Source organism: Panulirus ornatus, chromosome 32 (assembly GCF_036320965.1).
Source record: "Panulirus ornatus isolate Po-2019 chromosome 32, ASM3632096v1, whole genome shotgun sequence".
In the NCBI taxonomy this organism is placed as follows: domain Eukaryota; kingdom Metazoa; phylum Arthropoda; class Malacostraca; order Decapoda; family Palinuridae; genus Panulirus; species Panulirus ornatus.
In genome coordinates, this window is record NC_092255.1 from 25940914 (window position 1) to 25967311 (window position 26398).

The 26398-nt window shown below is 37.1% G+C and overlaps 1 protein-coding gene across 2 annotated transcripts in view; it reads right to left on the reverse strand.

Annotated features, from left to right (window-relative positions):
- LOC139759204 (dnaJ homolog subfamily B member 12) overlaps positions 1-26179 on the reverse strand; it is a 31444-nt gene extending 5265 nt beyond the window's left edge. For both annotated transcript variants that reach the window (XR_011715016.1, XM_071681271.1), the window contains exons 1-6: positions 25937-26179; positions 22639-22888; positions 20057-20202; positions 18671-18808; positions 10868-11144; positions 4666-4829 (exon numbers count right to left, since the gene is read on the reverse strand). Coding sequence is in view for 1 of the 2 variants with exons in the window: in XM_071681271.1 (XP_071537372.1) it covers positions 4666-4829; positions 10868-11144; positions 18671-18808; positions 20057-20202; positions 22639-22888; positions 25937-26075 (1114 nt within the window). In the remaining variant the exon portion in view is untranslated. The remainder of the gene's footprint in view (positions 1-4665; positions 4830-10867; positions 11145-18670; positions 18809-20056; positions 20203-22638; positions 22889-25936) is intronic.
- Positions 26180-26398: the final 219 nt, after the last annotated feature.

Genomic DNA, 26398 nt, shown 5'->3' on the forward strand with positions numbered 1-26398 from the left:
GCTTATTACGCTTATGACAAGATTTTGTTTGAGGCTGGGCTAGCACATACTGTTCACCCCAGGTCATGTTTGTTTTGTAATACTGCTGTTTTCCAATGTCAACCATGAGATATAGTTGTCTGTCCTGGGGTAAGCTGGTACTCCCTTCAGTTATTCATTCAATTTTCATTTCAGGGTTACTGTGTAGCATTTTTGCTGTCTTTTCAATAAATTTTGTGTACATTTGTATATCTATAATCACTCTTCTTTCCTTATGTGAGGTTTTCAGTTCTAATATGTTCTCTTTAACCCTCCACCTGCTGTCACCAATGATTATCACGGATCTTTCCCTTCATCATTTAGGGCAGTATAGTTACAGTTCTTTTAGTTTTTCAACGTAGTACAGCTGTTCCACTCTTTTAATTCTGCTTGTAAAGTGTTCTTGGACATCAGCTAGTTTATTTCCACCTGTTTGGGTGATGATCATACACTGCAGCACTGGTCAACTTTACATCTAAATAAAATGCTAAACATGTCATCACCTTTTTGTCCCTTGTAAAGAATGCTTCCAATACCATACCATTCAGTATTTGAACAAACAGTACTATTTTTTTAATGTGTTCATTAAATTCAAATTTCTCATGTACGATGATTCCTTAGTCTTTAATGTCTGCTTCACTTTCTATCTCTTTCTGTAATGGCCCTGTGTAAGGCATCACCACTATACTGTGAATTACTCAAAATTTATACGTTCTCATTAATTTCCACTAAATTCCATTATTCCATAGATTACCTTCTACCTACTCTTAGATTATTGCCAGGTATTTTTACACTTTCTTTTGTCTTCTAAGTATATAATTTTGCTGACTCTGGTATCACCTGCAAGGCATCTGACTATACATTCTATTACTTCACTGTCTATACTATATTTGATATCAATATCAAAAACAGTACTGAAGCCAGTACTACACACGACAGAATATCTTCAACAGACATGGCCCTGTTTACTATTACAGGAACTTCAAATTTTCTATTCAAAACTCCTTGATCCATATTTCTATTTCTGTTGTAGTACAACAGTCAGTGGTATGCAGGCATCTACCAGGGAGGATAACTGCCTGGTTGTAGAGAGGAGTGTTAATGGCACAGTGTGCTAACAGGACCCAATACCACTCCCTCCTTGTATTGTCACTTTACAGAGAAACTGATGGAAAAAACAAATGAAGATTGCTCCCCAAAGGCACATCTAAGGTGTATGAATGTGCAAGGATGTAACCAAGATGAGACAAAGACAGATAATATGTTCAGGGAGAGGAACCTGGATGTTCTGGTTCTGAATGAAACTAATCTTAGAGAGAATGAGGAAAAAATAACTTGAAAATGTTCAACAGTCAAAGTCTGAGGTTAATGTGATGATGAGAGCAAAGGAGTGGGAGGCAGATCGAATGAAAAAAATTAAAAATGTGTTAAAGAGTTAAGGAAATGAGTTCAAGACTGACATGGGTGAGAATGAAAGTTAGACTACAATATATGGGTGATTGTCAGGAGGAGTGACTAAGAGGGAGGACTCTTAGGAGGAGATGAGAGAGAGCTTCAAAAATTGTGATACAAATGACTGAAACCTCATGAATAAACAGATTTATATACATCACAGTTGGACAGTGGATGTGTGCAAATGAGAGCTTTTCATCATCTGTTTCTGATGTAAAATAGCTAATGCAGGAAACAGCAAACAGGTAAGAAGAAAAAATATATTCATATCTTCTTTAGCACTTGTTCATAGTTTCCCACAGAACAAGGTAGCACTAGGAACAGACAGTGAGTGGCCTCATTCATTCACATACATTCTCAAGTTGTCATGTACAATGTATGAAAAGCAAAGCCCCATATATACAGCCAATTTCCCAGGAATACTAAACAAATTTATGCCTCTGTAGTTTGAACACACATTTCTATCCCATTGCCTTTGTACACTGACACTATGCATGCATTCTGCCAATCCTCAGGCACTTCACCATGATCCATACATCCACTGAATATAATTACCAATCAATCAACAACACAGTGACTGTGTTGTTCACTGGTTGGTAAGATTATTTAATGTACTTATGACTCATGGTGAGGTGCCTGAGGATTGGCGGAATGCTTGCATAGTGCCATTATATAAAGGCAAAGGGGATAAAAGTGAGTGCACAAATTACAGAGGTATAAGTTTGTTGAGTATTCCTGGTAAATTATATGGGAGGGTATTGAGAAGGTGAAGGCATGTACAGAGCATCAGATTGGGGAAGAGCAGTGTGGTTTCAGAAGTGCTAGAGGATGCGTGGATCAGGTGTTTGCTTTGAAGAATGTATGCGAGAAATACTTAGAAAAGCAAATGGATTTGTATGTAGCATTTATGGACCTGGAGAAGGCATATGATAGAGTTGATAGAGATGCTCTGTGGAAGGTATTAAGAATATATGGTGTGGGAGGCAAGTTGTAAGAAGCAGTGAAAAGATTTTATCAAGGATGTAAGGCATGTGTACATGTAGGAAGAGAGGAAAGTGATTGGTTCCCATTGAATGTTGGTTTGCGGCAGGGGTGCATGATGTCTCCATGGTTGTTTAATTTGTTTATGGATGAGGATATTAGGGAGGTGAATGCAAGAGTTTTGGAAAGAGGGGCAAGTATGCAGTCTGTTGTGGATGGGAGCTTGGGAAGTGAGTCAGTTGTTGTTCGCTAATGATACAGCTCTAATGGCTGATTCGGGTGAGAAACTGCAGAAGCTGGTGACTGAGTTTAGTAAAGTGTGTGAAAAAAGAAAGCTGAGAGTAAATGTGAATAAGAGCAAGGTTATTAGGTACAGTAGGGTCGATGGACAAGTCAATTGGGAGGTAAGTTTGAGTGGAGAAAAACTGTAAGTTTGAATGGAGAATAACTGGAGGAAGTGAAGTGTTTTAGATATCTGAGAGTGGATTTGGCAGCAGATGGAACCATGGAAGTGGAAGCGAGTCACAGGGTGGGGGAGGGGGTGAAGGTTCTGGGAGCATTGAAGAATGTGTGGAAAATGAGAACATTATCTTGGAAAGCAAAAATGGGTATGTTTGAAGGAATAGTGGTTCTAACAATGTTATATGGCTGTGAGGCATGGGCTATAGACAGGGTTGTAAAGAGAAGGGTGGATGTGTTGGAAATGAGATGTTTGAGGACAATATGTGGTGTGAGGGGGTTTGATCAAGTAAGTAATGAAAGGGTAAGAGAGATGTGTGGTAATAAAGAGTGTAGTTGAGAGAGCAAAAGAGGGCGTGTTGAAATGGTTTGGACACATGGGGAGAATGAGTGAGGAAAGATTGACAAAGATGACATATGTGTCAGAGGTGGAGGGAAGAAGGAGAAGCAGGAGACCATATTGGAGGTGGAAGGATGGAGTGAAAAAAATTTTGAGCAATCGGGGCCTGAACATACAGGAGGGTGAAAGGCGTGAAAGGAATAGAGTGAATTGGAATGATGTGGCATACTGGGGTCGATGTGCTGTCAATGGATTGAACCAGGGCATGTGAAGCATCTGGGGTAAACCATGGAAAGGTCTGTGGGGCCTGGATGTGGAAAGGGAGCTGTGGTTTCAGTGCATTACACATGACAGCTAGAGAATGAGTGTGAACAAATGTGGCCTTTTTTGTCTTTTCTTGGCACTACCTTGCTGGGGGGATGCTATTTCATGTGTGGCAGGTGACGACAGGAATGGATGAAAGCAGCAAGTATGAATATATACATGTGTATATATGTGCATGTCTGTGTATGTATACATTGAAATGTATATGTATGTTCTTTCTTTCTTTCATACTATTCGCCACTTCCCGCGTTAGCAAGGTAGCGTTAAGAACAGAGGACTGGGCCTCTGAGGGAATATCATCACCTGGCCTCGTTCTCTGTTCCTTCTTTTGGAAAATTAAAAAAAATTACGAGAGGGGAGGATTTCCAGCCCCTCGCTCCCTCCCCTTTTAGTCGCCTTTTACGACACGCAGGGAATACGTGTAGGCGTTTATGTATGTACATGTCTATGTGGGTGAGTTGGGCCATTCTTTCATCTGTTCCCTTGCGCTACCTCACTAACAAGGGAGATGGTGATTAAGTATAATAATAATAATAATAATAATAATAATAATAATAATAATAATAATAAAAATAATAATAATAATAATAATAATAACAATAATAATAATGATAATAATCATAATAATAATACTAATGAAAAAAATAATGTGTGAGCATATATCTGAGTGGATGGGCCATTCTTCGTCTGTTTCCTGGCACTACTTCGCTGACGCAGGAAACAGCGATTAAGTTTAATAAAAATACTATAGTAGTAACATTCCTTTATTCATTTATCATACTTGATGGCTGTTTCCTACATCATCGAGGTAGTGCCAGTAAAAAAAAAAAAAAAAAAAAAAAAAAAAAAAAAAAAAAAAAAAGAATTATATATACAGTTTCATCAATGTTACTGGTTCTCTGGGTTATATGTGTTTGTTTTTTTCTTTTTTTTTTGCTGGTAATGATAACCAGCCAACAACAGCATAAAAAAAAAAAATGCGTAACTCATGAATGATTATAACACCAAATACTAATTTTGCTGAAGCTCCTCAGACATGCATTCATCTACAATATTACTGCTATAATAGTATTTCCTTAGTAGATGCTTACTATAATTCTTTTCTTTAAAGCAAGCATTCCTAAGAGTTGACACATAATCTTCTTCTACATGCTGTTCTAATCGTCGGATGCTTCCATGATATTCCGTTGAAAAATCTGGTTTCACATAGTAGGATACTCCCAAGTTGGAAGTAGTGCGCTGAACACTGTACTTACTGGAATTAAAATAAATGAAGCTATTAGGGCAGATAGGCACAAAAGTGATGATTAAAACACAAGCCTGTAAATCAATGTTCATTAGATGAATAACCAGAAGCGTATTTGCAAAATACATATGCCCTTACTACATTTATCTCTATGCTCACTTAATTTGTATGCACCACTGTCTTTGTCTCAAATACCCAGCCTTTGTTGAGGGATATATACTGAAGATCCACTGTCTTTGTCTCAAACACCCTGCCTTTGTTGAGGGATATATACTGAAGATCCACTGTCTTTGTCTCAAATACCCAGTCTTTGTTGAGGGATATATACTGAAGAAAATGCAAAACCTATTCAAAACAGTGATATGCAGTATGACTTTGGTTTCACCAGTTGGGAAACTTTTGCCATGGCCACCCCATTAAGGGATTTCTCGAGGGGAACAGGTGCTACCATTTATGTATATTCTCTGTCCATTAAAGTCCCACTGATGAAATTGTTCACTTTTTAAATGAAACACTCCCGATACAGTATAGTGTCTTTCAACTTGAAAGAAACACTAAACTGAACCTAACCACCTGTAACAACCTAAATATTCACTGTTTGCAAACCTGTGTAGAGGAAAATGTTTCACAGTTAATATATTACAAACAAAAGAATGGTGAGATCACGGGAAACCTCTTAAATCCTTTTCTGGAAAATCTATATAGAATATTTTAAAACTACATTATTGTCCACAATGACTTTTCCTAGTCAAATGTCTTTATCATATGTAGATAACATATTTTCAGTTTGGCTCATTAACAAATATTTGAAAGCAAAAAATGATAATATGATACCCCCTTTCTGATGTCATGATTACCAGGAAAAATTACATTTCAAAGTCACCATTATACATCACAGAAACAAAGTCCAACTCATAAATTCACAGTTTCTCACTTCATGATGTTCAAGTCCAGAAATCGGTTGTTTTCACTGTTCTTAACCCTTTTGGTACTACACAAATCAAGTTATGCTTACACAGTATGGTGCTACTGGCATCAATCTACACACTTAAATTTTAGTTGCAATTTGATTCTAACAAGCATCCCAGTATCTGTCAACTGGCCATAGATGGTAACCCAAACAAAGGATGAGTCACTGGGAGCTGCCTGGGTCCTCAATTACCTTCTTATGACCCAGATGGACAGTCACATGTATTTCCTTGGGACATACCCTATCCCTGGTGGCCCCACATGCATCTTCCCATGGGGAAAGCATGCACCCACCACCAATATAAGCATTACAGCACTCTTATTCTCTTGAAAAAAGATATCTCATTTTGATATCCCTGAGAAGGAAGTGGAATTGAGATGCACTTTTGAGGCCAGAAACTGGGATGCTTAAAGAATTATTACTGAAGTCTCAAGTTTTGGTATGAAGTGGTATGTGTGATTACAGGTGAATTTTTTTGACATACTTAAAAAAAATGCTTTTCTTTGTGCAATGAAAAATAAATCAATAAAAGGGTTAGAGGTATAAAGGATCTGTCACGCTTATGACAAGAAGGAAACTGATAAAATGGCTTGTGATTCTGAATGTCTACTTGAGAAAACAGCATAAGTTAAATTCTCATTTGACTGCTAGAAAAATATTAATTTATGCACCCCCCGAAAAAAAAATTCTATCTGATGATGAAAACTTCAAAGGACTTGAAGGAACCTGCCAAAAAACTTGGGCAAATGCTGCATTAAAATATCCAACTTTCACTCCTTACCCCTCTACACGGATATCTATGCAAGTAAATTTACATACTAAGTTTTGCCTCTGGAAAAAAAAAAAAGCCACCAGCTGGGCTTATGTGGCTGTTGAGGTGCCAGTGCAATAACTTCAACCTGCAATTCATCATCCTCCAACTATGCTACTGACAGCATATGTTCTCTTGAGTTTTCTTGGAAGGAAAGTGAGCAGCTCTTAGCTACACTTTGAGGACTGGACAGATAATCCTGGATTACCTGATTATGATAATAATCTGTCTTCAGATCATGGGGATAATAATTCTAAAGACACTCACTCCTCAAGCGCCTAAAGCCGAGTGACAAAGATGATGCAGAACAAAGTGTTTCACCTGACTGAATGTGACACCATTGCATCTTACTGATACAGCTGGCAATTTCACAAACTTTTGTGATTTTGCTGTTAAATAAATTCATCTATAAATCACACCAATTATAAAAAGATTTATCATACATAATAATGACAATTTTTTGGTGAAGGTACGTTAAACAATAAATAAATGCATGGCGGCAACTTACTTGACACTCAAGCCTTACTCCTTCACTTTTTAGCATGTTGTAGTGAAATGTCTACAAAACCTCTACACATGCAAACGTAGTCAAAAAACATATTTCTGAAGTTATTTTTCTCATTGTTATGTGAACATCTCTGAAATTATAATCAAAACCTTTTTTTCTTTTATAAAACTTGAAAAACTGAGATGCACAAGGTCAGAAAGGAAGCCTAACTCAGGAGTTAAAGGGTTAAGGTACAAACTAAGACACAGCTGTATGTATATCACCTTATAAGAATGTCAGACTATGTAATATACTGGTGAAATAGGGACAGAAAAAAAATTATATACACAGGTATGATACCAAGACCTGGAAATAAGAAAAGTGCTGCTTTCTGTTGTATTCCATACTTTAATCACATAACTGACTACAAAAACGGACACCTTAATTTTGTAAATGTAATGACTATGTTTTGAGAGGAACTACTGAATAATATGCTAATAAGCACCACACAAACTTTCACTTTAACAAATTTCCATTAAGGTAATGAATTTGATATGGTTGCCAGGAGAAACAAGTGGGAAGCCTACCATCCTCCCATCTTCCCTGGCTGACACCTTCCCTAAAGTGAAGTTGGAGCCCTCTAGGGAGCAGTGACAATTATGCAATGTACCGGCATACCACATGAACCCATCTTGGTAGCTGTTGTAGGAGGTGAGACTGCTATGTTGTGCTACAAACTAATGCCCTGGCTCTTCATTGTTTTTTCTCCTTTCATACTCCTACCACCTGCTATGTTGGAAATATTCACAAATGACAAAACAGCTTCTACAGCAGCACTTTACATGGAAAATAAGCTACTTTAAGAAATGTCTATTATTACCACTAAGAGAGCCTGAGATCAATATAATGATGGGTGAAGAAATTAAATCATAGCAGTGGCACTGTTATACTGACCCATTTGAAATGCTCTAGAAAGGCCAGAAAATCTCTGCATACTACAGATGTTCTTAAACATCAAGTGGATGTAGATCCATGCTTGAGGGCATAAGAATTAAAAGAAAAAACCCTAGACTGCTCAGTGATGTGTCAGCAAAGACAGTGAAGTGCTGCTTACATAAGGCTCTTAAGTACCAGAGCTGCAGGCTTTGTCCCAAACCACTTATAAACCATGGGTACCACAAGAGAAGAGTCTAATTTTGCAAGAAATGTGTAGTGTGGGATACAACTGTCATGTATCAGGTTTTGAGTTTGGAAAAAATCCTATTACTGAACTCACTTACGGTAAGGATATTGCATGTCTAGCAGAATAATACAAGTCTTAGAATTTAGATGACATAATTTGTGGCTCAGAAGCCCCATGATCTAAGAGAGAAGGGATGCAACTTTTATTCAATGTCCTTGAGTTTAGTGATATTTTATCTGTTTCTCTTCCAGGTGATATTTTTCCTCTACCAGTGACTAATCATGGATCCTAAGAAGGTGTCCCAGGAGGAAGAGGCTAGCAATCTTGCCAGGAAGCAAGAAAACATGTCTCCAGGGCAAAATTTCATCATGTACTGGCAGAGCATGTGAACCTTTTTTTTTTCTGGGTCTGACTAACCTAGGAAGACCAATAAGGAGACTGTTAAACATATATTTTTCACCATCTCATGCTTTATTTAGTTATCAGCAACTATTTGCATTCAATGTCCACAAAACCAAACAGCACTGCTCCCAATACAATCATACTTTCAATAAGTTTGGCACTCAGTTAAGTAGAAATGATAAGGATCCCCATCTCCCTCAACAAACATGGCTCCTTGTAAACACATACACACCATGATGACTTAACAATCGCTAAACAACTGCCTTTCCAACTTAATCCTAAATTCCATTCCATCAGACATACACATACCTGAAACTACACTCCCACAGGTGAAAGTTATGCTTTCTAGTCTGTGATCTGGACACCATCCACTGCACCAACATTACAAATACCTAGTCAACATATCACAGACCCACTCTTGCTCAAAGCAGCTCCCATACCGAAGGCACTTAACACTTACACCTTAACAGTCCTGCACTCACTCAACATAACATCACCACACTTCTTGACCTATGATCCCACTCAGTGGATGCAGCTGACTTCCTAACAACTATATTAAAGCATGGTATTTTCTTTAATGTCCACCTACTCAGTTAAGTAGTGTTAGGTCTACCTATCTATCTATCTGTGTCTCTTATGCTTGTTCCCTACTTGAAACTCCCTCAAAAAGGGTGGCCACAGTAACAGAGTCTCCATGACTAATGAACTCAAGCACTGCTTCTTAGCCTTTAAGTGCCCCACCCTTAACAGGCCAGTGTCAGGGGGCAACGCTACTGCTCTGTTTGCAGAGGCTCCTACTGAATGATTCCTTCTTACTACATCTACCAAATGCTCCTACCTAATGTTCCTCCCTACTGCTTCTACATAAAGCTCCAACCCAAACATTCCTACCTATTACCACTATCTACTGCTTCTACCATTTTGCCAAAAGGCTGGGCTAGCACATAGTGTACACCATAGGAAAATAAAGTTACAAAGAATGAACTGCGTGAGTTAAGTATTGTAAAGCATTATGTATGACAAGGAGAGATTGTCTATTTGTGGACAGAATGCCAGCAGTGTTAGGAACAAACAAAAATTTATTCTATTTGAAGATATCCATTCTCTAGCTCATGTACATTAACAAAACCAGATTCTATCATCCTGTAACTCTATAACAAAGGGAGATTACTAAAACTAATTTGCACACCTCTAAATATGAATGTATCCTATCAAAGGCCCCAAGTCATTATCAAGTTAATATCTGAAGACACTGCTATCACTGAAGTGGTATTCTCTCAGGAAAATTCAAGCCATAGTATGACAAGTAGTACCAAAAGGGAGAAAATACCACACTATCTCTGCCTAATGTCTAAGGTCATGCCTAGTTTGATACAAAATCGCACCAAAAAGCCTTTGCTGATTATACCTAATAAAACTGACTTAAAAGGAGACAGAAAGATGCATCTATCTTTACAAAAATTCTTCTTATAAAGGCTCTCAGCTTAGCTTGTGTATTTCTGGTTGATACATGGGAAATATCCCTCAGTGGATTAAATCAGCAAAAAAGAAACCCCACACAAACAACATGAATGGGTAATAACACTTTATGAAAAACATCCACTAAAGAGATCAGGCATAAATGCTTACTCATATGCAACTTTTTATTGCACAGAAAGATGCATATATGATGGCTAATACTTATACTGAAAAAAATTTTGATCATGTCTGATATGTATCAAATACAAAACAAGCTTTGTCACAGGACTGTTCAACTTGAATATTCAAGCCAGGTAACACTTGTTTGTAAATGTCCACAAAATGGGATGCTAATTTTATCGTAATTATAAGGGTCCTGTTCCTAAAATAGCAAAACTATTATTAGTTCCAAATATACACTGAAAAAGAAACATGTTTCAATCTGCACCATCACCTATATAATGAATCTAATAATCTATGTGATGCAACCTTGTTCTAAACTGTGAAAGAAAGTGAAAAAAAGTTCGAGACAGAAAAAAATGAGTATAAGTGAAACAAAACAAAATTAACTAGATATTCTTATGCATACGAAGAAACCTCACTCAATCACTCTGTGATGCTGTACAATCATAAAAAAAATCATTCAACATACAAAAGCTATGTGCATACTAGAGACAGGTTGATGACATATTACCTAATTAAGAAATATTTACAAAAAAACAGAAAGACAATCAACCTGGTTGGCGACAGCGAATAAGCAGGATCTGATGATAGTAGGGATGATGCTAAGGACAACAGAAGGATGAGGAGGAGTGGCATCAATTGTAGAAATACAGACAGGTTGGACTGTTCTGCATGGGGAGTCTGATGCTGGTGTCCTTGATGCCCACTGTAACTTCGACCACCTGGACCGCCTGCTCGCTCCCACCGACCTCCTCGCCGCACATACACACTGCCACCAGGGTAGCCCCCACCAAAGAACATATTGAAGAGTTCCTCTGCAGTCATGTCACCTGAAACAGACAAAAACAAAAAAAAAAATATGCATTAATGGACAACTACTATAAACTTAGCAAATGATTATTCTTCACTAATTAATACTATCAACTAAGTACACTGAAAATCCTCAGAACAGAGGATATCAGATATATGGTTGATAAAATTCAAACCAAGCAAATAAAAAGAATTAGGATGAGACAAAGAGAAAGAAGGACTCAATATAATTATTCTAGGAGGAAATATGCTTGAGAATCTAATATACACGAAGGAATTGGGAGTTGACATCATCCCTATCCTGTCACAAGAGTCCCACATCAGAGAGCAGTTATGGAGAAAAATTGTTTGCTGGCAAACATTAAAAGAGCTTTCACGCACAGTATACGGATAAAGAATTATATAGCAAGCTGCTGATATCCTTCAAGAGGCTAATATTAGAATATGCTCCTCAAATTTGGTCACCACACCCTAAAGAGGCACAAAGAATTAACAATATCCTTCAAGAGGCTAATATTACAATATGCTCCTCAAATTTGGTCACCACACCCTAAAGAGGCACAAAGAATTGACAAAGAAGGTCCAGAGGAGGGCAACAAAGATCTTATCAGAATTAAGAGAGCTGAGTTAGATGTAAAGGCTAGAAACCTTAAATTTTCCCGCCTTGTAAAAGAGACGAGTGAGGGGTGACCTTACCATAAACTCTAGAGAGTAAACCAGAATGATGATGTAAAAAGTGGACAGTCCTTAAAAAGATGTAGGGACAGGACAACTAGATGACATAGTATGAAATTAAGCATGAAACTTGTTAAAAAAGATGTAAAGAAGTAATGGTGAAGGAATGGAATAGAATGACTGATGACATGGTTAATGCATACAGTATACATAAATTCAAGAAGCTGTATGATAGCAGAGAATGTTTAAGTGATGGTACCCCACAAGTGCAAAACTCTTCCCCATACAGTACAAATAGGTAAATACCAATTTATACTACTACTACAGAGTAAGCTCTGCATCTGGTAAACAATAAAGAAAAGAACAGCAGAATATATTTTTTCATTACAAACACTATTCAAACAATATAACTTGTGCAACTGGTATTACAGGTTTTCTTCTACACCCATGGAAGTAAACTCACGGGCAAAGAACTTGTGAAATTAATTAGGTATCTCCTTAGAGCTTCTAATGAATTAGGCATCCCCTTAGTGCTTTTAATGAATTTGGCATCTCCTTAGAGCTTTTAATCTATCAGGATAATTGGTTTCTTTCATATTACGTGCACTGCACCCTTGCCATTCAACAGGTCATATATTTTCACTATACAATACAAAGTCATTTTTAAAATGCTTCCACAATATACTCCATTTTGTCTTTTTCTTGGGGTCCTCTAAAAACTCAAATATTTTCTTTATCTTCATGGGTTACTTTGCCAGTTAACAATCTTCCATTACATACTTTTAATGAAATTTGTGATTTGACAACAGTGCTGTGTTTAATATCCATATTTCAATTTACCATACATCTAACTATCTACACATTTTTGTGGTGAAAGGAGGCCAGTTGTAAGAGCAACAGTACAATGGTTTCGAGTGTTAGTTTATACCTGTTGCTGCAAAGTTTCTAGTAGATTGCTTGGGTTTCTTCCTGCCATCTCCTCTTCACTCACACCATTGCATACCTATCATCAAGTGTTCACATGTATCTAACATTCACTTTTTCTAATGTGTTTACCTACAAGGGTTTTTGGTGGTCTTCTATCCCCAATACTCTGACTGCATCCAAGCTGCTGAGTTATAATGTTGGTTAACCAAGTTGCTGAAGGTCATGACCCTTAGGACTAAATAACCAGCCTGACATGTTTGGTTCACTTTGAATATACTTACCCTGGGCCCTTTTAGATCTTTCTAATGAACACTACAAACTTGGGTGCCAAATGTTCAAGGTGCTTTCTCTTGTACTTATAACACCTTTTGATTTCAGTGGCAATATTCTAGTCTTACATGCCAGCATTGCCAGTGGAGAGTGTAGGGTGGGGATCATGCCTCACAGTATTATCCAAAGGCAAATAATGATACACCTCTCCCATCTGCATTACATAGTGTTCAGCCTCAGTGATTTCAGTCATTCTCAGTAGTTCAGATAATTTGCAGCATCAGTGCACATTCCGAATGACCTTTGTGCACTTTCTAAATACATGATTTCATTTAATCAGAACAGAATCATGAGTAAGCAGCAGTAATCTATACTTGAAACTATTAGTCTGTAAGCCTAGCCCTGAAGCAAAATGCAGGGACATGTTCTGAATGACACTCTCGAAGCACTTCAGCTTAGTCTTTTACCTCAGAGGTGATTTTTGGTACACAGAACATTGATTCATATTGGTTTTTCAGCATGACACTCATCTCTTGTCCCTTTACTCTCTTAGCGAGCCAAGAGGCTTTGTAGTCTTTGATTTACATTTTTTCATTTAACAAGTTTGCTTTTCTTTTTTGAATAAGGTTTGGCTCTTTAAGTGAGCCAACAACTCATTTTTAACTCTTCCATGGAAAGCAGCTTTCTCACTCTAGTCTGGATTTCCTGTGCTTTTTTCCGACAGGTTCATGTCTGTCAGTCAAAAGTGATTTCTTATGTGTCACTAATATCTCACAGATTACTTACCCACATTATTTTCACCTATTAGTATAAATGAAACTGATGAATTCTCCCCTGCACAAGTGTGTGAGTGTGTGACTGTGCATATGCAAGGAGGAAGAGGTCCTGAATGATATATCTTTGGGACCTTAAGTCTGACTGTAACAATTCTTAGGAGTATAACAAAAATTGGGAGTCACAAAATTTCCATTTTTGAACTGAATGCCCAGTGCTGCCAACCTCAGTAAACAAAATTTTGAAATATCATAAATACGTGCTCACCTCAAACAGAAATACACATTACAAAACTTTTTGACTTGAGGTCCTAACCAGTGAACTTATCAAGCCTCCTGAGTGCTCCATGAGCTCCAGGGAAGGGGATGCTTAGGCTGAGTAATAGGATAATAAGTGTATCTGTTAATGGTAAAGCACTAAAGGCTAAAAAAAAGTGGCACTGGAGTTCACCATTACAGAGCCTCTACTGCCATGGCCACTTCCTTAAGGGAATTTCCAGGAGGGAACAGGCATCAGAGATATAAACAAATAGGTAGTACACATGTTTCTGCAAACATATACCATGGTCTGCATCTCTGTACAGACTGCCATAGAGAATGGCATCTTCTGCATATAACAGCACTAACAGTTTAAAATCTTATACACTAAAATCTTGCTGATATGTATACTCATTGTAACTCCTGTTACTTTCATCCCTTCACCATCTGAGGAAACGCCAAAAATCTGAGGTAATGTCACAAAACCATCTCTGACTTACAGTGACAGAAAACCACATTATTCAAAATTTCCAAACTATTTACATCTGTAAGAGTTTTCAGCATACTGTATATTCTAAAAATACTTTATAACTTTACCAGACTCATCTTATAAACTTTTAACAGATCTCAGATGTGTATGTCCTCTTTATATACATTGCTTAGAGAATATATAGAAAATTATAGTGTAAAAAAATATGAATTCTCATTGCATAAAATCAATATTTTCAGTTGATACTTTCATGCAGTTAAGAGACAGTAGGATACAAACAATGAACAATTTAAGATTATTTCATGTTTGATTCATATACAACTGTCAGTCATAACCTCCTACTATCACAGAAATTAATAGAATGCTCCCAAATTCTATAATCTTGAACTATGTTAGATCTAACATAATGCATCATAACATATGCAAAAAATCAAGGAGGATTCTTGGTATCCTCAAGAGACAAACAAACCAGCAGCAAGACTAATGGCCATGGTGTGGCTGCTGACCTGTGCATAAATGGGCCATTGATCTGCTTCACAGGCCAGAAGGAGTCAAACTTATCCTTTTGCAAGAGGGCGACCATAATGCACAGCCATAAAGCCAGCAACAGCAACAGCACCAATAGCACGAACATTTGCATGTAGTGTACAACCATGCCCATGAATGTTTGCAGCATTGCCTGCTGCATCGTCTTGGGAGAGCCTGCAACAAAAACAGCACATCGCAGCAGCCTCAAACCAAATTTTAGACCTCATACCATTCAAGCAAACCCAACTATCTAATTCAACTAGTATGAGACACTATATCTTAAAGAACTAATACATATCAAGGTTATTAAAACTGAATGGCAAACTGTGTCAGTAATATAAATGAGAGCTTAAAACTACTTGAAACAGTAGACACCTAATTTTTTCCCTCAAAGAAATCAAGTTAAAATCAAATCTGATGACAAAGAAGGAGAAACAAGATTTTTTTTTTTTTTTTCAAAGGCACCTACATACACTATATAACAAAACACATCATTTCACACTTTTTTTTTTTTTTTTTTTTTTTGAGAGAGAGAGAGAGAGAGAGAGAGAGAGAGAGAGAGAGAGAGAGAGAGAGAGAGAGAGAGAGAGAGAGAGAGAGAGAGAGAGAGAGAGAGAGAGAGATTAGAAAAAAAAGTTAGGATAGAGTGATGAAATCCTTGAATCAACCCATACATTAAAAAATAATTAGTAAAAGCACAAACAATCAGGATAATTTCAAAGGAGAGGTTCTTGAAATAAAAAAGAACTTAAGTGAGGAGTTGAATGCTTAATTCTTGAGTACATTACTCCTAATAATGTCATGATAGAATGAGGGAGAGATCCTCAACAATGTTGAGATCATTACATGAGAAGTAAGATTAAGTCAGATCTATATCCATGTAAAGAACATGGCTCTCATGGTATCTCACTATATGTATACACTATATCAGAAAGGAGCAGATATGCAATGTGAGATGTTCACATACTCACTGGAAGAGAGTTCAGTCATTACTACAAAGTGAAAGAAAGCAAAAGTGTAAATTCATTTCAAAGGAAAAGGAGAAAATAAGCTAAATCAGGGGCCAGGCCACCACCATTGACAAGCACAGTATATAGTATATAAACTCCTGGTCAAGTTAATCTGGAAGCAAGTGCGCAAGTTCCTGAAAAGGAAAACTACCCAGGAAAAATAAGAATTCACAGGAAAGAAGTGCAACATGAACCTGTTGGACTTTTAGGAAAAAGCGGGTAGAATTCGAAATAATAGTGATGGGTGATCAGCTTTTTCTTGAATGCCAAAAGGCATCTGGCATTATCCCCCCAAAAAAGGGAATTGGAAATCCTAACAGGAACACATGGAGGGCTTTTTTGGTAGGTCAAAAAGCACTTACACAAAATGGAAAACAAGCATACGTTTGGCATGTCTTCTCAAACTTGGTATGAATAACTAGTGGTGTTCCATAACGCTATTTCTGATCTATGTAAATGACTTCCAGGTTCTTGAACCATACCTAATCATATCTGCAGACAATGTTATAATCATGAGACAGTATCATTCAGGACCATGACATGTTATAACAATTCTCTTGCAGGCAGGCAATTTAATTACAGAAATATTCCACTGAGACAGACAAGCAATTGACAAAATAACCAGTCTATCAACGGATAACCAGAAAATGTCAGGTACAGTATATATTAGCTTATGTCAAAAGTACCTTCAAATACAGACAAAAAGATATTCATATATCATGACTAATGTAAATCATGAATTTATCAATGTCTGCAGCACCACTTTAATCACTCTATTTAGAAAGGCATACTGATTTCTAGGAAAGCATCCAACGGAAAGCAACAAAACCAGACCGTAAAATACAAGATCTAAGTTACATAGACAGGTCAGCAACTTTGAACTTACCCACATTTTAATACAGACAGACAAGAAATGTGAAGATGTGTGAATAACTCATGGACAGAAGTCCCTTAAGATGATATGCTCATACAGGTTGGATGGTTAGAGAAGATATTTAGTAATACGGCTGATAGCACACAAAGATACAACCAAGAGAGTGTATACACTTTATGCACTCCATGTAAATGGGAATGGAGCTTAAATAAAGCAAGACAAATGGAGAAGTGGAGATAATAAGTTTGTCAATCAAGCTCATGACAAATCTTGAATTCTACTGAAATCAGCAGATAGACAAAATTAATTAGATGCTTCTTTTTATTTTCATCAATTTCACAAAACATATCATATTATCACAAAATATCTACTTTTTTCATACATGCTCACCATTTCCTGACCTTAGTGAGGCATGGCTAGAAATAAATGAAGAAATGCCCTCATTCACTTGCATCCATTCTCTAGTTGTCATGTATAATGTACCAAAACCAGAGCTCCCTTATCCATAACCAGGCCCCACAGACCTTTTCGTGGTTCCCCACCTGCTTCATATGCCCAGGTTCAGCCTATTAACAGCATGTCATCGCCTGTAGACCAGTGCACTCTATCCCTTGCATACATCATATCCACTGGCACAATAAGATCCCAGACCTCAAAGCATCTCTAACTTTATTCTTCCACCTTCTCCTTGTTCTCTCCACTTCTGACATATATACCCCATTAATCATCCTTACCTTTCTCATCCTCCCCATATGTTCAAAACAATTCAGCATGGCCTCCTTTGCTCTCTCATACATACTCCACTTACTACCACATCTCTTTCTTACCTTATTATCTCTTATTACACCACATATTAGCTCTAACATTTCATTTCCAAAACATCCACAAACTTTATATATTTTCGAAGACCCATGACTCACATCCAAATAGCACCAACAGACTATAATAACGTCAAACATACCTAGCTCCACTCTTAAAGACAGTGATGTCTCCTTTCACACATTACTCAATGAGCCCAGGACCTTCGTCCCCTCACCCACACTATGGCCTACTTCAGCTCCCATGGTTCCAGTCACAGTCATACCTACTCCCAGGTATCTAAAAACTCCACATCCTCCAAGATATTTCCGCTCATCTTAATTTCTCCTCTCTGGCTTCTTTTGCTAGATGTACAGGTAAATCTTCCCATAGATCACTGACAAATCCAACTTCAAAGAGGGAGATTTCAATCTTTTTTTCTAGCTGTGAATGGAGGATCCCTAATCCCCACCAAAATAGGAAACTCTAAAAACATAGCAGTTGAACAATAACAAACTGACAGGCATTGTAATAAGTGAAACTACAGTACATTTGTTGGATATAGCAGGAAGGCTGAAAGGTATACAAGAATACTTAATGGAATGACTGTTATCTTTCATCTCGAGTCAAATGCGAAACCATAACACTGAAAAGGCAAATCATAACAGCATCTCAAGAGTATGAATATACACAGTGATCATGCAAGCCTGGAAGATCATGCCAGTTTATCTCTTTTTTATACTTGTGCATATGGGAGCTATCATTATGTATAAGCCTTTAAGAAAATCTAGATATGTACTTACTATTTATCTTCTTGTGCTGAATGCTGTACTCTGCCTGTGGAGGAAATTCCAACATGCACAACAGACAGAATCTCATAACAACAATTCTTACATATAGCTAAAATTCAATATTCAACTTTTTAAAGAAATCAAATGCTTACTTTCGTAACCACGAGTAAAGTCATGATGACCATAAGAACTTCTATGTTGATTAGTGGCACTAGATTCTTCAGGGCCATAAAGATCATACTGTTTTTTCTTCTCTGCATCACTAAGCACAGCAAAAGCATTACCAACAGCTGTAGGGAAAGACGTTGATGAAGTTTTCTCAGGACAAACTTTGTTGCAGCTGCAACCAATTTGACAATGGGAGATTTTTCTTTATCCATCCATACTCCAATATTACTATTATAAAACAGGATTGTTTATGCAGAATATTCTTAAGATATCTGCATTAGCTGAAAACTCCATAACAGACACACAATGTTCTCACACATATTTTCCATCCTCTCTGTCTATCTATAAAATGCAACTTTACTCATCTGTAACTAAACATACACACCTTATTCAAATAAACTTTTAATTCTTTTCATAACCAATTCCTGTACAGTAATAAACCATTCCCATATTCTTGCTTCATACTGTTTCATTCCTAATCTCCTCATTCCTTGCTTACTTAACCAAATGAAGCTTCTACTTTTTCTATCACTCAACTTCATGAACCACAATATTAAAGTGCATGGTTACGGACATAGGATGTGTACTAGAAATAAGAGAAGCTGTATTTAATCTTTCTGATAGAATCAAGAAGGTTCATGACGACTGACAAAACAAAAAAGATATAATCCTCAACTTACAACATTTCTCTTTCACAACTGATTGCATAGTCTAGATCTCATTATATTACCTAAGCTGAAGGAGTGGTTTGATTAAGTGATGAAAGGGTAAGAGAGATGTGTGGAAACAGAAAGAGTGTGGTTGAGAGAGCAGAAGAGGGTGTGTTGAAATAGTTTGGACATATGGAAAGAATGAGTGAGGAAAGACTGACAAAGAGGATGTATGTGTCAGAGGTGGAGGGAAAAAGGAGAAGTGGGAGACAAAACTAGAGGTGGAAGGATAGAGTGAAAAAACTTTGAGTGGTCAGGGTCTGAACTCACAGGAAGGCAAGAGGCGTGCAAGGAACAGAGTGAATTGGAATGATGTGTTATGCCAGAGTCGATGTGCTGTCAATGGACTGAACCAGGGCATGTGAAGCATGTTTCCCTATTCCTTCCACTCCTTGTTTCATTCAACTTCCACCATATGCCACTCTTCACCCAATCTCTCTGGATATCTGTTCACATTAGCCTCTTTTCCAAGTTAAATCACTTTCAACACCTTCCTACCATAGATATGCACTTCTTTTCCTATAGCTTCAAAAAAATTTCTTATCTACTTTCATTTTCACCCACATCAGTCTGAGTCCTACTTCCTTAATTCTTTAATGCATTCCCATGACTCATCCTTAACAAAACTGCCATATAAATAAGGATAGTAAAGCAAATTACCTTTAAAAGCTTCACCAGCACCAGGTGCTTTGTTCTTGTCAGGGTGGAACTGAAGAGCCAGTTTTCGATAAGCTTTCTTTAGGTCACTATCTGTAGCATCCTTGGTAATACCTAAGATCTCATAGTAATCCTTACATCTCATGATTCTGAAATATAATGATTTCTATTTAATAAAGGCTCAGTTACAATGGTGTTTACCCTGCCGCTGCAATGTATCCAAATAAATTCTTTTTCCATTGTCTCTGCCATCTAGATTTAGTATAAGCCTCTTTACAAACATTTTTCCCTTACTGCTAGCTACTCTGTCAATATAAAAGTATATATACGGTAGATTTCTGGTAAAAATCTATATTACATTTACATATTTGTGGAAATTTCATTATTCTTATCAATTTCAGGTGACTGTATCTTAAACTGATTGCATGTTAAATCTATAATGTCATTTTGAAAAACTACAATTTTCATGCTTTTGGGAATTCAAGCATTTCTAATATCAAATTTATAAACTTCAAGGTCAAGCTAAATTAGAAAAATTAAAAGAAATACCAAATAAAGATTCATTTGTTTTCAGAGGATAACAGGTCATTTTCAGACACCCCCGAAAATTAAATCAAATTGCAATTGGGCTAAAAAATTATTACCTCAAAGTTTTGGTTACAAATATTGCAACAGAATTAAAAATATCTTATTCAACTACATCCTAAACATGTTGCAAATGAGATAAACATACCTATTCATATCAAATGAGTTTAACGAACCACAAAAGCCTTTGTGAGTCAAATAACAGCAAAAACACTAGGTACAGTATAGTAGATGGAGGAGCCAGCAAGAGATGTAAACAAGCAAGACTGGGATAGTAGTGCAAAGGGCAAAACACAAATAAGCAAACTTGGTAAATGTGAAGCATTGAAGAATGTGTGGATGGCGAAAACATTATCTCGTAGAGCAAAAAAGGGTATGTTTAAAGGAATAGTGGTTCGAACAATGTTATATAGTTGCGAGGCGTTGGCCACAGATAGGGTTATGTGGAGGAGGGTGGATGTGCTGGAAGTGAAATGTTTGAGGACAATATGTGGTGAGATGTTTTGATCGAGTGAGTAACGAAAGGGTAAGCGAGATGTGTGGTAATAAAAAGAGTGTGGTTGCGATAGCAGAAGAGGGGGTGTTGAAATGGTTTGGACACATGGAGAGAATGAGTGAGGAAAGATTGACAAAGAGGATATATGTGTCAGAAGTGGAGGGAACAAGAAGTGGGAGACCAAATTGGAGGTGGAAGGATGGAGTGAAAAAGATTTTGAGCGATCGGGGTCTGAACATGCAAGAGGGCGAAAGGCATGCAAGAAATAGAGTGAATTGTAATGATGTGGTATACCGGGGTCAACGTGCTGTCAATGGATTGAACCAGAGCATGTGAAATGTCTGGTGTAAACTATGGAGAGTTTTTGTGGGGCCTGGATGTGGAAAGGAGCTGTGGTTTTGGTGCATTATACATGACAGCTAGAGACTGAGTATGAATGAATGTGGCCTTTGCTGTCCTTTCCTAGAGCTACCTCGCACATGTGTGGGGGGAGGGCGGTGCCATTTTCATGTGTGGCAGGGTGGCGGTGGGAATGGATGAAGGCAGCATGTATGAATATGTACATGTGTATATATGTATATGTATGTGTATGTATATGTATGTATACGTTGAAATTTACAGGTATGTATAAGTGTGTGTGTGTGGGCGTTTATGTATATACATGTGTATGTGGGTGGGTTGGGCCATTCTTTCGTCTGTTTCCTTGCGCTACCTAGCTAACGTGGGAGACAGCGACAAAGTATAATAAATTGATAATAATATTCATCTTTTTTATCATACTTTGTCGCTGCCTCCTGCGTTAGCAAGGTAGTGTATGGAAAAGGACGAAAGAATGGCCCAATCCACCCACATACACATGTATATACATAAATGCCCACACATGCATATTCATCTATAAACATCATATCCATCTATAAACAGCTCTTATGTCCCTTTCTGTTATGGCTAAACCTTTACCAGTGCAAAGCACATTCCATTAATCAATTAAATGGAGTGACTACAGAAATATTAAAAAAAAATCAGATTCATGGTTGATAACAATTCCAGATGAGCTTTGAATAGTAACTAAGCCTGAGTAGCTGTTGAAAAAAAAAAAAAAGCACTGTACATCAAGCAAGAAAAGTGAATGGATGTGGTGAGGAAGTCATGAGAAATGTTGTTCATCAACATACAAGTCAAGTGGTGAGAATAATGCAATACCCCTGCCCTGCCACCATGTCAAAATCTCATTGCAGGTACTTGTAAGTACAATATATCCCCAACAACAGTCATATTTCCTTTGACAACCAAAGATAAACTACATCTCTAACTGCATTTTCTCTCATAATACTGAAATATTCTTGTTCAAGAGCAAAGGAAAATTAATTAAAGTTTACAAGAGAATATTATGAAGACCATAATGTTTACACTTGTATTCATGATTTACATCAACAACCAAAACATACAAGTTTTTCTTTATATGTAAGGGACAAAAGATATGATGAATCATTGTATGCTTACTAACTTCTTAACTGCTTCTGCCTGTTCCTTAGTAAAGTCTCCAGAGGCACCAGATGACTGTGATGAACTGGCTGAACTAGTTCTTTCTTCACCTGCTGTTGATTTACGTCGCTGTCGAATGTTCTCACCACTCCCCGTCCCTCCACCTCTGCCTCCTCCACCTCCTCCACCATCACCCTCACTTCCAGCTGTCCCATTACTATGTGGACTATGGCCAGCTGTACCACTTAATCTATTTAGCAAATCTAAAAATTCTGAAAAGAAAAAAAATATTGAGCACATTCTAAACTATAATACACAATCTTCTACATGAAAAAAAAGGGGGTGAGAAACCAAAACATAATTGCCTCCAAAATTCAGTCACTGCCTCTGTCCATATGTTTACCTCATAACATACAAGTATCCACACCCATACTATGTAAATCTCTCTTTATTACACCATATACACAACCCACCTACACACCATACTTACTTTAGATGTTTCCCTTCATCATACAAGATGCACTTTTACATCATATAAGCACAACATTAAACGACACTTAATCATTCCTTTTCAAACTATATCAACATCCTTTTCTTTAACCTAACATACTAGATAAATACCCATCCATTAGGAACATCCTTTTCTTTAACCTAACATACTAGATAAATACCCACTCATTAGGAAAACACCTATCTCTCAAACTACTTCTCTCTCAAAATACATACAGTTCTCTTATACCATGAACATAATCCACTCATATCATAAAGGCACCAATCTCTCTCCTATATCATCAACTCACTCCCAACACCCATATATACATCTATTACACTCTTCCAATCCTTTCAAACATCTCACAAAAAACATGAGCACAACTCTTGCACCCCAATCCAACAAAACGAATACCCATTCCTAAACACACATCACAATAACATCCCTTCTGAAACATACAAACAATCCCACCTGGGCCACAGAAAACCCAGTTAACGAACATTCTCCCTTATCTTACAAATATATTCCCACTCTTAAAATAAAAACTCATTACACCAACTAAACATCCCCTCTCACACCATTCAATAACTTAATTCTCATGCAATACAGATATCCACTGCAACATCATTAAAGTATCACTCTTTCACCATGCAAACACCGTACACCATACAAACATTCCCTCTCACACTATACAAATGCTCATCTTGCACACAAAAGGCATTCCTCTTTCTCATCCCATTCTAGCATATCTCTTTCATACCAAACACTAAACCCTCATATCAATCAAATAACTCTTACATAGTATGTCTTTGACAAGGCAAAGCCATCAGCAGCAACTACAGACAAGGGCACTGGTATCCAAATTAGGAAGCAATGACTTTTATCAACTGCAAATAAAATCAGCTCTTTGGACCTAAATCACGAATCAATGCGGAAAGGATGACGATTTCATTGAAGAGATGAACACTGCCATCATGTGGGGTAACTTACTTTCTGGAAACTCTTAATCTTAATCAAGTTAATAATGCAAACAACAGAGACTTTCATGAAGATTATACAAAAATGTGGACCCTGGAGGCTTCAGATGTTTACCCTAATTTGAAAATAACCCTTCATTGAAGCAACAGGAATAATTTTTCAAGCACACTCTTAATCATGTTAATGATGTAAACAGTAGAGAATGTTTCATGGAGAGCAAGAAATATGGGCCCTGCAGACATTAGATATTTGCCCTAATTTCAAATTAACCCTTCAGTGAGGCAACAGGAAAATTTTTCACTCACACTGGAGACAAAGTTTTGAAATGTTAAAAAAATCTTCTGTTTTCATGATTATGTAGAATCTACTTCTCTGATAAAAATGATATGCAAGTTAACCTGCTGAGTCACTGCGTGTGAGTGCTATGCACTAACTTATATGGCACCACTGGCAAGCATACAAGGTACACCATGAGTATTTTTGGGCATACCTAGCGAGTTGTGAGGTACTTCTGTCTTTTGGTCACAATGATGATTACATATACTTTCACATCAGAAATATCCATTACCTTGCAGGAGCAACACAACAATAAAACATTACATAAAATGAGGGTGTAGTTGTCACAGAGGCAACCTTAACATTACGTGTACTTCCTAGTATGTGGATAAAGTTTAGGCAGCAATGTCTGCAAACAACGCATGCGATGCTACTAAAAGTACTAAAGGCCATATATTTTGCAATTGAGGTAGAGGTGGCCATTTCAAAAATTTTACCTCATATAATGAGAATCCCTCCTTCTTAAGCAGTCTTCATATGACATTAACTGTTCGCAATGGCTTAAGGATAATTTGTTTAACATAATTCACAGTGATTACAGAAATACCTGTTGATCATTATTTGGAGCGTTAAATGTTACTGAATGATGAAAATAAAATAAAATCAATATATCTAGGGAAACATGGAAATTAAAAAGGAAGTGGGTAGTACAACTGTAAGTGAATCAACAGAACCTAAACTTCCAAGCAGTCAAGATTTATCTTATTTTCCATTTATCTACTCAAAATAAACCTGTTGTGCTCATGAAAATGCAAAGCAAAAATGGCGCTAATGTAAAAAAACAGATGAAATAGCACAATCCTCATCATGATACAAAGCAAAAGTACCATTATACATTCCTATAATCATTTTGTGAGGTTTCTATGATTTTTGATATCTAAAACTTGTATTAATGATGCCTATCTCTTTAAATTAACTTCACATTTCCCCTAATACAAATATCCTTTATATTCTTGATATAATCTAATATTGTGCTCCAAGTCTTGATGTACAAGTGTATCTATAATGATAATAAATCACATAAAACATCAGGAACCACTTCCTGAAGTTCGTTTCGATAAGAAGCTATAATAGACTTTTACTATTATCCCATGCATCTATTACATTACTTCGCTGATTTCGTTGTTTTGGGAGACCAAGAAAGTTACATACTTTCTTATGATCTGCTAAATTCTAAACATATTTTTACATGTTACGTCGTCTAATACCACATTTTACCCACGTTTTCACTGCCCTTCCCGCTCTCGAGATATTTACTGTAGTAGGCCCAGATTTTGGAATACTAATTACAACTCCATTTGCTTTTATAATCAACCATGAGTATGCCATCTTTCAAAATATACATCTAAAATGCGTAAGGTCATATCGCAATGGACCCAAAAACACACAACAAGACTTTTACATATGCGCATATGATATTCAGTCTCATTATAACATTCTTACATACGAGGGTTTACCAAACTTGCCAGCAAGAGTGAAGCCATAACCTATGGTTAGCTCTAGGGTGTTCACTTACCTTGGGACTTCTGTGAAGGATACAATCTTTCTGCTTTCTGCGTGAATTTGATGGCCTTATCCCGGTTTCCTTCTTGGAAATATTTCTGTGCTAAATTGAAGCACTTTTCAGCTTCATCTTTATTTCCGTCATGTACCATGGTGTATTTTCAGTTGTAAACACGCAACATAATAGGGCGTTAGTGAGTGGACAAAATCAACAAATCATTGAGAGCCTCGGCAAGCTTAACCAATCAAGTGTCGCGTTACAAGTGAGGTCGACCCGAGCCGCCGGGAGTGCCACCTGACGACACTTCAGAACAACTCTTTACCAATCAGCTGATGTGATGTTGCCAACTCGTTTATGACATTTCGCACAGAATTTCTCAAATGCTACATAATCTTTTTCGAGTACATACGATATACCTATTGATCTGAAAGAGAAACAGAATCTCTTGTGAAATATCAAGAAGAGAGTATACAT